Source organism: Dysidea avara, chromosome 5 (assembly GCF_963678975.1).
Source record: "Dysidea avara chromosome 5, odDysAvar1.4, whole genome shotgun sequence".
NCBI classification, from domain to species: domain Eukaryota; kingdom Metazoa; phylum Porifera; class Demospongiae; order Dictyoceratida; family Dysideidae; genus Dysidea; species Dysidea avara.
The window spans coordinates 29,556,915-29,571,271 of record NC_089276.1 but is presented as its reverse complement, the minus strand read 5'-3'; the positions used below and the strand labels follow the sequence as shown (position 1 = coordinate 29,571,271).

Below are 14,357 nucleotides of genomic sequence, written 5' to 3'. Positions count from 1 at the left end.
ACGTAGATGTGGCTTAAGGGAAGGTACTTGGCACACAGAATGCCTCTGGATTCCAAATCCCTTCCTGGCCCAAGTATCGAGAATTGTTTCAGAAGTTTAGGGCCTTAGATATTTGACCTCAAAAACTAGAAAGAAATAATTTTAAAGAACCAAACATGGCAATCAGGGCAAAGTACATTTACCAAACCACCACCACAAACATCAGTTTGTGGGAGGCGAAGAACTTCTACTGGACTGGCATCTTAGGAGCAAGGGCACATAAGAAAGGTTAGTCAAGTGACCAACATTAACTGGTTTTGCTCCCTCAGGGTAAGGCACTTCCTATTCCAAAATTTGAGTCAAATCTGTCTAGCCATCACCGAGATGTATGCCTTTGAAGTTTGTCTTGTTTTCTTTGTATTTCCTCTTTAAAAACTTCTTCTGTATTCTTAATTCTTTTTGCACACTTTAGAAAAATTACAATAGTTCACACGTGCTGTAGTAGATTGACTTCAAACTCAGAGGGCAATAAGACCATAACGCAGCACATTTGCAGTTTAATTTTCCATGCAGATAAATTAAAGAATAAGAGAGTTATGTAGAATTTTGAAAACTACAAAAGCGATTTGTTGTTACACCTCCTGGGTAATTTTCTTGACAAAATAACTTGAACGTTGGTCTGTACATAAAGTAACCACCATAGTGTAAACTTTTTTGTGACTGCTGAAAGCATTAGCTAAGGAGACATAAAGCAAACACCAAACATGTAAAACAAGCACAATCAAGATATCTCATAGAACAGTCACCAAGAAGTAAAATACATGCACTAATAATACTAGGAAAACTTTCTAGGGTTAGAACCACACTATATGCCCAAACCCTTTACCACTCGACCTTACTCACCTCACTTAAGTTATGAAAGTTCTAGTTTAGTACACTAGAATGATGAAGTTTTATAGATCTACGTATGAATGGAATTCTAGATTGTTCTATGTGCATTGTATTAGAAGGGCTCAGGAAAAGTTAAAAAATAGTAAAATAAGCTGTATCAAGACACACAATGGTGTGTCGTGTGGCCAAGTACAGTCTTGTTTTACAGAACCTAGAAAACACCCTTTTTCATGTATCTGTAGTGCACCATTGCTAGGATACAAACCTTCAAAGTCTGTCTTATCAGTAATCTTTATCAATCAAATCACCATGTAGAGTTGATTCAGCTACAAACAAGTCACCCTGTAGAGCATTCAGCCTTGTAAAATCACCTTGTAGATCTCACTGTAGATAATTCAACTATATGTATACGTACGTACATATGTACATGACACCCTGTATAGGGTTCTGTTATGTAATAAGTCCTCCTAATAGCTGCATGCCAATCATTTGATTCAGTTTCGAATTTACAAGAAATACGATTCACGCAATTAGCAGTCTTCAGCATGTCCTGTAGTAAAACAGGTTAAAAGGAAGCCTCAGGTTTGTTTTGGGACTTTATCTGTACCACTGTGAGAAGGGTGTGGCCCTTCAAAAAGGTCAGGGTGAGGAAATCAAAAGTGTAGGACAAGAAATGGCTGTAATTATGCTAATACGTAATTATGCTAATGCGTACCAATCATTTTATGATCACATCATCTTCATTGGCCATCTCTTGGCTGCCACCTTTGATTTCACAACTTTTTCACCTGGCCTGTTTGGAGGACAACATGCATTTTTACAGCATGGCTGTTTTTGGTATGGATACTAACATACACTTACATTTGTACATGCTTGTTTATTTAATCATTCAATGTAGTTGTACTATGCTTTGTTTCTCTTATTTAGGAGAATCATTGTTCATACACTTTTTCTTCCAAAGGGCCACGGTGTTCTAATGTTCGTGAACTTTTTATTCACCATGTTAAAAATCAAGTTTCTGTATTTGAGCACAATCGTATCTTTTTAAAAAGGCCTATCTGTATTTGGAACAGACACAAAGAACAATCTCATGCTGACATGCATCACACTGACCTTGTTGTAGACAAACAACCTATCAGTATAGGATTTTATAGTGACACCTACATGGCAGTTTTGAAAGTCTCAGGAAGGTGTGTCACAGTTCAAAAATGTCATCCCGACTACAAGAAAGAGCAGTGCTTAGCAGGAGCTGAAATCCTCAAGCAATGTCAACACCAAAACATTGTTGACTTTATTGGAGTGTGTGCTCGTGGCAGGCCAATCTATATCATAACAGAGTTAATGTTTGGTGGAAATCTTGTGCATTATTTGCAGGAAAATAAGGACAGTATCAATACATCTCAGTTAATCAGCTTTTGCCGTCACACTGCTAGTGGCATGGAGTACCTCACAAGTAGTAACTACATCCATCGTGATTTACAAGCCGCAAACTGTATGGTTGACAAGTTTGGAAACAATTTAACATTGAAAATTTCTGATTTTCACCTCGCAAAGAAGATAACATCTGGAAGGTTTAAATCAGATGCTAATGAATTGAAAAACATTGCAGTCAAATGGACAGCACCTGAGGTATGTAAATGCATTAGAATATTGTTTGTATGTTATGTGATAAGATACATGTATTGTAGCCATTTCTTAGCTGCCACCTCTACTTTGTATTATTTTGAAGGCATTACCGTTTTCAGTTTAGCTATTTTGGCATGGATACAGTTTACTGTTTGATGTATGTGACTGGATCTAAGAAACCTGAGGCTCTCAGAAACCGAAGCATTCACTCTCATCTTTTATTTTATCTTTTGTGTACATGGTAGCTACTGTAGGCATATATGTAGCACTCACTGTCAAGCCTGGCTTCTAGACTACTTTGTCACATACTCAATAATTATAAACACCATTACAGGATTATGCATGGTGCCATTTAGATCACATTTTTAAAGTGCATGGGTGTGAGAAATTATCAAACCCACTGTTAAACAAGCATAGATAAATAATTTCAACAACTGTGTTGTGGTAATAATATAACTGTGTTGTGGTAATAATACAACTGTTTGTGCTTGTTCATTTTTACTGTAGAACATCAACTTTTCTTGTCCACAATGGAGTACAAAAATCACCAGACAAATAAATAACTGAATACTTAAAATTTCAACACAAGTAACTAAGCTAAACAACTAAACTATAGAAGTATTTTTTGAGCTAGTGAAGAAGTTTTATTGAACTTATAGTACTTTCTTTGAGAGAAGCTCTTTGAAGGCTTGTATCTCTGTCACTGGTGCCAAAAAATGCTTCTACAGGCCCTAATAAATTTAGTATAAAAAACATACATATACTATGCCCCGGAAATTTTCATAGAGTCTACAGCTTTTGCTGTATACTGTAGCAGAACAATGTGATAGTGACAGCTGGAGTGTGTACAATGTACAGCTGGGCTTACTTGTGTTTGCAATGACTTGTAGTATTCCATCCGCCTTAAACTAGAATGTAAAAACATTAAATATAAAGAGAGTCAAGTTCATTTAAACTTTTCATGCTACTAAACTGGTTTTGTGGCTTTCTCAAAAACGTTGACAGCAACTAAAAGTTTTGACGGTTTTCCCATGACTACCATAACCTTAATAGCTATAGAATAGTATGATCATGCTAGGCTTGGGAAGCCACGAAGAACTACACGCATATAAGGAGTCTTGTCTTACATCAGTTACATCATGCTTTGATTGCAAGGAGGATTTAAATTGATCTCTGACCTATACTGATTTCGCTACTCCATTTTTCTGCTATCAGTAAACCGTCTACCACATCTCTATAACTAGCATGCATAATATTTTTACCAGATTCAAACAGCTACCCATACAGTACAAATATCTTACTATTGTATACACCCACACAGTGATCGTACTGTACTTAAATAAATAGATTTTAAAATACATACGCAGTGGAAAGTTACTGTATGTCTATCTATTAACTATTTTAATTGAAGTCAAATTCTATTACATACACCTTATAACACCAAATCAATTGCTTGTACAGTTTTGTAGTATACTTATGTACTGTATGATATGTATGACAACCTTCAAAAGTATATTGAAACGATAGACAGATCATACTAATGTGATGACAGCACTGTTGTTCATTTTGTCACTTAAAATCTACTCTCATTAACACAGGTATATGAGACTTATGAGTTTAGCACTGCTAGTGATGTGTGGAGTTATGGAATACTGCTATATGAAATATTCTCTTATGGTTCACAACCTTATCCTGGGTTAGATGATGAGGTAAGTGTATACATGTGAACGGGTGTGTGTAGAAACAATTAGCTAAGAGTATTCATACAAAACAGCCAATATGTAAAAAAGGGTGCAGTCAGGCATTGGTTCTAAGGGAGTTTCACCAGTTTCCAGAAACCAGTCAGCATTCTTAAATTATCAAAACAGTAAGCAAAATTTAAGTCTAAAACAAGATGTATTGCTAAAAAGATACTAACTATTAGTGATCAAACTGTGTAAACTGCTTATCTGCAACATAAAATTGCTTTCCCGAGCCTTGAACGTGTTAAGTGCCTCTAAAATAATTATCAATTGAGCTATTGTGATTTCTGCAACTCTTCGATAATGTATCAAATCTTTCTGTATAGACTTAGAGTGGTAAGATGTAACTGCGAAATGATTTATTAGGGTCATATTTAGCTATAATAATACACAGCTGTAATAAAATGTCTCAGAATGGACCCCACCCCTGATGGGCTTTTCTGCCTTTGAGTTAGATACCAATCAGCAAATGTTCTAGAACTGCCCCTGGGTGCAGCCTTCAATAGCTTAAATGAAAGAAAAGCAAGGTGGCAGCCAAGAAATGGCTGCAACATTAATACTAATAAATGTCAATAATATTCACAGCCATTATTAAAATTTATTGGCACTAACATCAATGCAGCCATTTTTTGGCCGCTACCTTTGATTTCACAACTTTTTTCACCCAGACTATTGTAGGCTGCACCCTTTCTTCATAGTTTGGCTGTTTTGTGTGGATTTCATTTTTGGTATTAATGTTTACAATACTATAGTTGTACACAATTTCTTTTTAATTACAGAACATTAAAGAGAGTGTGAGGCAAGGATACAGAATGAAGGCGCCCAAAGACACTCCCTTGGTTATACGCATTCTCATGGTTAGGTGTTTGTCCCTGACTCCCAATAAGCGGCCACAATTTAAAGATATTATTTGTCAAATTGATAATCCCAGTGACATTATCGGCACAGTTGTGGTTGATGGTTATGATTATACACCAGAGCATGTTCGTGAAGAGATCAGAGAGGCATTTGACCTTGGAGGAAATGATGACAAGAAATAGACATACAATGTATAATTATAATTTTGTTTAATTTATTCATTTCTATATTTAACATACTGAATTACAGTATGTCATTATAATTGGGTGGTTTATTGGCTCAAGGTTGGCCCACTAATGGACTACTATGCAGTAAGCAGGATACCAACTTTTATCAATGGGTTAAAAATGAATGTGAATTCAGTGTTGGCTTTTTAACCTATATTTTCAAGGCAAATATGAGGTTTTAATCATGGAAAAACATGTGACAGAAATTAACTATTTAATACCCACTATAGCTGCAACACCTGAACATATGTGACCAAGCCTGCAAAAACAGGACAAGTGGGCATATAAAACACAAGTTATTGAACACAAGTTATTTTTCAAACTTTTATGACTTATAATTTTTAACTTAATCATGCTATGATCATGCAATTTGCAGGCCTAAGTTAAAAGTTAATTGGCTTATAACATACAGAGTGTAAATATCTGTTCCGGTACTGAGAAATGTCCCATTGTTTGACAGTGTATTTGTGCCCACATACCTGGCCCAGTCACATATGCATGAGCTGCATCTATTTAATAAATATAATATAATTATACAAATAATTATAACCACTTGAATGACTTGATCTGCAGTGCTTGTTGTAGACCTTGTGATGACAACATACTCATCATTAATAATCTCTCTTTATTGCAAAATCATTTAAACTGCTACCCCCAAGGGCAGATTTAGAGTGAGTGCTGAAGTACCCCATGTGTGCTAGCTAGACGCTACAGTACAGGTGCAATTGCATTTAAGCCATATATACGTGGACAATGAAAAGAAGGGAAGAGCCTATAACAAAATTATAATATTTTAGCAGTATAAAACTGCTAGAAATTTGAAATTCTCAGAGCATCCATCACTAAATCTATATAAGAAACAGGAACCAGTGTGTGAGCTGACGTTGAACTCCAGTCCTTCACCTGTGGATGTGTACTATACAGTAGCTACAATTTCACCATTTTACCAAATATCCTGACATACTAATTGCATAAAAGTCACATGTCTACTTTTTATGTATAATTGCAATTCTTTTTTGAAAGGCAAATAATATCTTTTGTAGTGATCCAGTGGGTAATTAGCTTGCAAACTTGAAGCTTGGGTTAAAATATTAATGCATGCTTCAATTGCTTCCTTATTAACAATTTTAAGCATCTATAAAAGTAACAGGGATACAGCATCTGGACCAAAGAAATTATGCAGTACTTAATCAAGCTCCACACATGTACAGTTTCTAACTTCAATCTTTTATTTCTAACTTCAATCTTTTATTTCTAACTGCTTACGGTTATCCTGTACACCGCACATGTACACATGTATAGGAGGTCTATCCCCATGACTGCAAGCTTATAGCAGTATAAGTACTAGTTCTCGCTCAGTTTTGCATTAATTGTCTATTTTGTTACAATGTTAATGTCTTGCCTATATTCTTTCTGATGAAAAGAAATGAAAACCCTGAAATTTGCAACTGACCCACTATAATAACCACATCATTTCCAGCAATAAGGTTTCTTCTCATAATATGAATGCTCTATATACTTGACTGCTATGTTACAGCAGAAAATGAGAGGTCCATAGTGTATGCATAGATCTTTTCCACAAGGTGAACATAAGTTAGTGCAATTTTGTGCTGCAAAACTAAATGGTGTGTTGTGTTCCTGGTGCATATAAACTTTGTAATCTAAATTTCAAATGATGTTTCCTTGAAACTCTTGGAAATGTTCCTCCCTATACACTTACTCATATTCATATATACATGTTTAAAAATAATAATACGACACTTGATGTTGTTGATGTTTAACTCCTGTAGTTACTTGCAACTGTAAAGACTGTAGTTGCTCTTTAAAGGCCTAAATGGTAACACGAGTGCATGGTTCTTCCTACCACATATATAACCTGTAAACTAGTAGCTAGATACTAGGTAACACTGTGAAAAAAGAGGGATATAAGATGGTATTTCCAGTGGCTTATTGAATACAAAAAAGCTTGATATAACCTGTAGTATACTAACAATCACATGTAAGGCTTTAGTTAATGTGTTAAACATACTGAAACCATATATGTGATGGGCATTATATTTGATATAAGCTATTTTAGGTAATGTGGTAAATAAACTGAAACCATATATGTAATGCATTATACTACAGTATAACATGAGTATAATACAGGGTTTATATTAAGGCTTATTTGTATTCAATAAGCCACTGGAAATACCATCTTATATCCCACCTATTTCACAGTGTAAGCTAGTATAGTAGCTATATCCGAGAAATATAAACTTGGCTGTTCTAATAGAGTGGTTGACTGCTCTATTAGAATATCTAACTCTTGTTACAAGCATTGTTCAACGAAAGCGAGGCCTCCATTTCTACTGCAAAGTTTAGAGCAGCAGCAACAGTACTAGTTCCTCATTGATCATTTTAATTGTACAAAACAGATTTAGCAATAATTCTTTGCTGTCATTTTACAGCCTGATATACTGTACATATGCATATAACAAAGATTAAATGTGATTAAATAATAAAAGTCACTCATTTATAATTAACTGCAGTAATAAATAAAACTGTTTATCACAAAATTATGATAACAAAGAATTATCGTACATGTCTTCTTGTGAATCAGTTATACCATATCCTGGAGTAGAAGTAGTCCAGGAATTTGTCAATGGCCATGTAACACTGTCTGCTGTCTGAAGATTTGGTGGGGGATGTTTGCATTGACAAAGACATCGCAAGATTGATATTGTAGAATTCTTGATCTCTTTTGTGAATAAGCAAAACAAGCAAAAGTTTACAATCCCTTGTGAATTGTCTCCAACTTTCTATATAACACAAAATGCACCATAGCTGTGATTACTTGCTGATTATGTATGTGAGAAATTACAGTTTTAGATGACAAACATTAGGCAATCGCATTGATATACACAACAGTATGATCAATCTGTACATATTGTATACTACGTAGTATGTACTACATGTATTATACAGATGTACACTGTATTATAATGTAAGGAGTTGCATGATTTGCAAATTAATGAAGGAAGATGTTTATATAATCGAAAAGTATCATACAGTACAGTGGTACTGTATTTTAGGGATTGTGGGGGTTTGTACTTTCTCACAAAAAAACTGAAAGCCTCCCAATAGATATACACAGTATTGGTTAGGTATTAGCCAAGTCAAAACGTGCCTTCAGTAGCACTGTACGTAGGTTGCTATGATATTTTAAGAGGATTTTTTTGTTGGCTGACTAATTTACTTACTGACTGATGTTCTTCAATCAAGTGTAACTCAATCTAGTACGGCTAAGGTTACAGGCTTGATTTTTTATCAAACATTGCTTCAGCCCAACAGGTGCCTTTTTGCATACCACAGTACATACAATGTGTGTATCATGGATTTATCTTTGACCTCCATTTATGTCCAATGACAGCGCAAGGTGTCAATTCATGGTAGCACATATGTAGCTATTGGTTTCCTAGTGGTAAATGATGGGAACAGTCCGTATTCTCTATAGCGACTGGATTAATTCCAGAGGAACTTCTTGCACTGTTCGGACTGAAAATAGTTGAAAAAAAGTGCAATGGCCATTTTAATTGACAGCTGGGATGCAAGTTCAAATGCAAAATTAATTTTATGATACTGTAACCATTCTTTTGTTTGATGCAGTATGCATAGGTTCACCAGTCATAAGCACATACATTAACAAAATAATACACACACACACGCGCATGCACACACACACACACATATATATCATACAGTACCATAAAGTCGGGTTGTTAAGTGCATGCGCTTATAATTTTCGGAGAAAACGTTTGTAAAAATCATACTATCTGCTAGGTGCATACGCCTAATAAATAATTATGGTGAGTGTATCACGGAATCACTACGCTGTAATAGAGTAGTTAATAGTTTGTATAGGTAATCACACACATTTGAGTGCAATTTTGGCTGTTACGAGTACAATTATTCCATAATTGCACGAAAATGCGTGTGATTGCCTACTAATCACATAGTGACCACCCTTCGTGGTTTGTAGTACACATCTACCCAGTTCTATGTGGCCATTAACTTCTACCAGGTGATTGCATCATCCTTCTTTGTATTACATCATTTGTTGTTGCACTTAAAAGGCTTCACGTGTCAGCAATTCTGATTGGCTACTCAAAATGTCTACATATGTTGCACTTAAAAGGCTTCTATTGCCAGCTTATTTGATTGGCTATTCATTATATCACTTTCTTGTTGCACTTAAAAGGGTTCTGTTATTCTGCTATTTTATTGGCTACTTTACAGTGCAATTACAGAAACAAGGCCGTGCGATTTGGGATTAATTGCACTCCTACTATTGGGACTAATGTATGGCAAATTAAACCACTATGTGATTAGTACCGGTAACCACACCAGTGTGTAAGAATATTTGACTCAGTCTTTGACTCCATTTCTGGGAAAAATCCCTCCGAGATTATCACTATCCAGAAGGCTGATTTGCTGTATACATAGCGAAGGGAGACCCAAGGGAGACGTAAGCGCTTGAGGAGACATTAATTTTTCAGTACTTTCAGCTTTTCTTGCCATTTTTTACTGTGTGTAACTTAATCATTGCATTTGGCCATGTGCGCTTATCATCCATGGTTAGTTACAAGAAATGTGTATGCGCTTAACAAATAATATGCGCTTAATAGATACATGCACTTAACAACCCGACTCTATGGTACTACTGTACTGTATGATATATAAACAAACAAGAACAAGGAAAATTAGAAATTTCAATTATGGATCATATGTACAAATGAAAAGAAATCAAACAAAGGAGGTTGCCTAGGAATGTTCTTTAATGTATGGTGACTGTTCTATTAGAGTATCTCAATCTTAAGCCAATTTCCCATCACAAGTAGCTTTAAATTTGACAAGCATTAGGAATTTTAAGAAATAAAAAAAATTTGTGAAGCAAGGAGGTCACTTACACACTAGTAGGGCTGCCATTTTGATATCATGATCAATACTGCCAAGAGATGAGGCTGATTTCTGGTCAATATGTTTTTGTGAGAAAGTGCAAACTTCTATGACCCCTAATATGCAGTGCTGATATTTTACTGTGTGTGCCTATTTTCCTAGAGTACTCTAGACCTGAATTATGGAAAATTTGCAGAATGACAGTTGCACGAAAATAGTGCATCACATATTCATATGCGATGCACAAAAATTATGCATATCATGCTGAAAGCTCCAATTAGAGCATACAGCCATAGAACATATCATAACACTAGGTGCTCAGATAATTAAACTGAGTAGAAAGCTTATTGTAGGTCCATGAGCTGAGTTGTTAAAAATGGTAAATATCATGTAAGTTGCCGTGAGGAATGCAAAACCATTTCTACGTGTGAATAACTCACAATAGTGGCTCAAGCATGTCATGTGGTTTTTACTCTCTTTGCCACATGACTTCCTACGTTGAGTCTTGATAATGTATTAAGCATATAGTACATCTTACCATTAGAAAGTGCACAAAAATTATCCCTCCATTGTTTAACTTTCTCATAGTCAATTCTCCATGATTGATAAAATAGTACAAATTGCTGATGAAAGTTGCTGAGCACATAAGCAAGAAAATTATTGGAACTAACATAATCTTCCTCTCCACATCCTTGATAGGAGCAATTAAGGTACTTTGGGAATGCAACTCATATTTTTGCTTCTAAAACAACATGTAATTTTATATTCATTGTTATCAATGCAGCCAAAGTGTAAAAGAGTGGCCTTCAAAGATGTTTAATAGTAAGAATTGATGCTACCGCCTGTAATTTTAAGAACATAATTAACTTTGGCTTTTCTCACACTTTGGCTGTTTGGAATTTACAGACAACAGTTATTTCATAATAATACAAAGAACCTAAATTGCTAGAACTACATTTCTATTACGCTACATATAAATTTCATATATAGAACTTTCATTAACAAAGCAACTCAGGGCAGTGTTGAAACCGGGTCACTACTGCTGACCCGGATGACCCACTGACCCAGATAGCAATCCGGGTCAGACCCGGATGTGACCCGGATTAATTAAAGCCGAGACGTGTTTCGGCTAGTCTGGGGTGAGCGAACGAGTCTACATTTTGAGCGTTCGATTCATGTTGAGTAAATATTGCAACTTCAGCCTAGCTGTAGGTTGAAGACCAAAAAAAAAAAAAAAAAAAAGGTCTTCACCCACTGACAATAGCTACCCCTCACCATAGATACCCTCAGTTTCGTGCTACATACTGCACTTACTAACAAATAGGCGTGACTGAGCATATGTTGGTAATTCGATAAGTGGGCGTGGCTCACGAAAGAGCTACGCAATAGCGTTTATAAGTTCCACGTCGTCAAACAAACAATTTCGTTTCTCACGTGATCCAATCCGGGTCAGACCCGGATAAATTGTAAACCGGGTCAGACCCGGATGACCTGGAGAAAATGTGACCCGGATGACCCGACCTGGTTTCAACGCTGACTCAGGGCTATAACTAGGACAACTTCAAGTGATTTGGATGAACATCTAAAGCTTATTTGTGGCTCTGCACTGGCTAACCAGAATCTACTGAGCTATTTTACATACAGGAATAACAGTAAAATAAGTAAATTAGGCACACAGATTCCTTTTAGAATAATCAGAGCAGAACAGCCTTTAATGTCCCCCCCCTCGTCCCTCCCCACCCTTAAAATATATATATATGAATTTATTATATTATCATGCTTGCATATTGATTGTGAGTGTAAGACTTGAGATGTCATGCATGCAGTGAACAACTCAGTGTAACTCCAATAAAAGGAGGGGTTTACCATTAAAGTTAAGTAGTGAAATCATTCAGCACTCAGAGCCAAAATGCAAGTTAAATTCCACTATAGTATTTTGCCATATACAGGTATACAATGCATATATTAAATGTTGGGTAGCAACTGCAAAATATTTCAGCCCCGATATTAGAATGCGTGTATGTCATACAGCATATTTTACATACATGCAAATGTCTCAACAGTAATATTTGTGTTGGAATAATGTATCTAGTTGACTATAGGTAGGGAATCATATTATATTGTGTTAGTCTTAAGTTTAAATCTCCATTCATATGCTGTAGTTATTATCATCCTTTAATACACTAACACCAGTAACCAGCTGTATAATACAACACTAGTAGTGAAACAATTGAGGGGGGTCACCTACACTTGAAGTTATAGCTACTAGTGGACATTAATCCCTACTTCAGTCTACACCCACAACTAAAGTAGGGATTAAATTTCCACTAGTAAATCTTCAGGTGTAGGGAACCTCCCATTTGTTTCACTACTTTTATTTCTATGATTTCTAATAGAATTTAATTTTTTCTTATACAGTACTTGTTTGTCTCATAATGTATTCAAATTCAGTAATTATTATGTATTATGTTTAAACACAAGACTCTTCTGAAAGTTCATGTACTTTGATATGCACTCACAATACAAAAACTGTATAGTGATCATGGTATCATTGGCCATGACAAATTAGTTGTTTCATGGACGGCAGGTCTATGATTTAGCAAACCCAAAAATAAAATTAATGTAAATCATGTGATCTCTTAAAAGAGTACTAATATGGCTGTAGACTGTTTAATATTGTGCAAGCAGTAGTATCAAAGGGGAGCTCCATCACTTTATTTTGGAAGGACTTCATAGCTTTTGCACCTGTCAAGATCAAGATACTCTAATAGAGCAGTCATATAAATTCTAACAAAACAGTTAGTTGCGGCTGAAATGATTTTTTTATTTTTCGACCTTCCAGGTCACTACTAGAGGACAAACTATCTGTGAAACATATGATTAATTTGATATGGCCTTACTACCTGGCAATGTTCATAGCATTGCACAGTTCTACAGTATTGAACAAGTCTACATATATAACATCAAAAATACTTACATGCTTTCTGTTTTTCAGTTTCATAGCAAAGTACAAACAAGGAATAATCAGTAGAGCTAAAGCTTGCCAAATTTTCACCCCAAACACAGCACCAATAGTTCGATTCCAGTTTCTTCTATCTATACTAGTATTGTAGTGGTAAGGATGATGGTGTGGCACACACTCTGTTATAATAGCACAATTCACTGTTGAATAAGTAGGTTCAAATCCCAACCAGTTGTGAAACAGTAGCCACAATGAGATTCCCAATGGTACAAACCATGCAATCACATAATACACATAAGCTATATGTGATGCTCTCTTAGGATTTCTGTACATCACAAGGATGAAGAAGTGAATGCACACACAAACAGTCCAAAATATTGAGCTGATTACTCCAAATATACTAACAAATGCTTGGAACACACATACTTGACAATACACATGTGACTTTTGATCCAAGAGGTCATTATGACTACATGGTAGGCTTGCTGTGAAATTAATAGCGTTAATTTGAGAAGAGTTCGTAACATTCAGATGCTCAATAGGAAGTTTAAATCTCTCTCTGAAATCCATAAAAACTGACAGGAAGTTAGGCATTGTCACCATTAAGTTTGCTACAGCTAAGTGGACTATCAGAAATCTGGATGTTGTTCGAAGCTGTTTAAATGCCACATAACTTATAATAATCAGTACACTTGCAATAGTGGAAAGGAAACAAACCATGCCCTGCACTGTAACAAGGCTCACGTCCACGGCGGGCGATTCGACCTGGGTATAAAACGATGCACACTGACTGTCTTGTACTAACATACTCAGTAGCTACACGTTTATCTGATCAGAATCGTGATAAAATAGTCAAGACAAATACAGTCTATTCTCCCCCACTGAGGTCAGTGCTTGACCTCACATGCCTTACTTGCATGGGGCCAGGAAAATTCAGCGGCAGGGGGCGCCGCTCATATTAATTAAACTTGTGAATATTTTGGAATTTCACGTGATTATCACGAGATTCTTAATATTTAGATACAGTATAGTGCTTCACGTACATTGTCGCATACAGAAATTCTGAATGGGACATTCACTCGTAAAAACCAACGAATGATAGGCGGCCAGACTTTTCAAATTCTTACGAAGTAT

General features: G+C 35.8%; 1 protein-coding gene and 1 long non-coding RNA gene across 3 annotated transcripts in view; one reads left to right on the top strand and one right to left on the bottom strand.

The window, feature by feature from the left end:
• LOC136255852 (uncharacterized) overlaps window positions 1-5,358 on the top strand; it is a 55,839-nt gene extending 50,481 nt beyond the window's left edge. For both annotated transcript variants that reach the window (XM_066048741.1, XM_066048742.1), the window contains 3 exons: window positions 1,798-2,499; window positions 4,095-4,205; window positions 5,018-5,358. In XM_066048741.1, coding sequence (XP_065904813.1) covers window positions 1,798-2,499; window positions 4,095-4,205; window positions 5,018-5,278 — 1,074 coding nt within the window. In that variant the 3' untranslated portion in view covers window positions 5,279-5,358. The remainder of the gene's footprint in view (window positions 1-1,797; window positions 2,500-4,094; window positions 4,206-5,017) is intronic.
• A 2,369-nt stretch (window positions 5,359-7,727) lies between these two features.
• Window positions 7,728-14,136, bottom strand: LOC136255857 (uncharacterized). Its single transcript, XR_010701147.1, has 3 exons — window positions 13,239-14,136; window positions 10,800-11,003; window positions 7,728-8,124 (listed from the first exon to the last, which is right to left on the bottom strand). It is a non-coding gene; the product is annotated as an uncharacterized lncRNA (long non-coding RNA).
• Window positions 14,137-14,357: the final 221 nt, after the last annotated feature.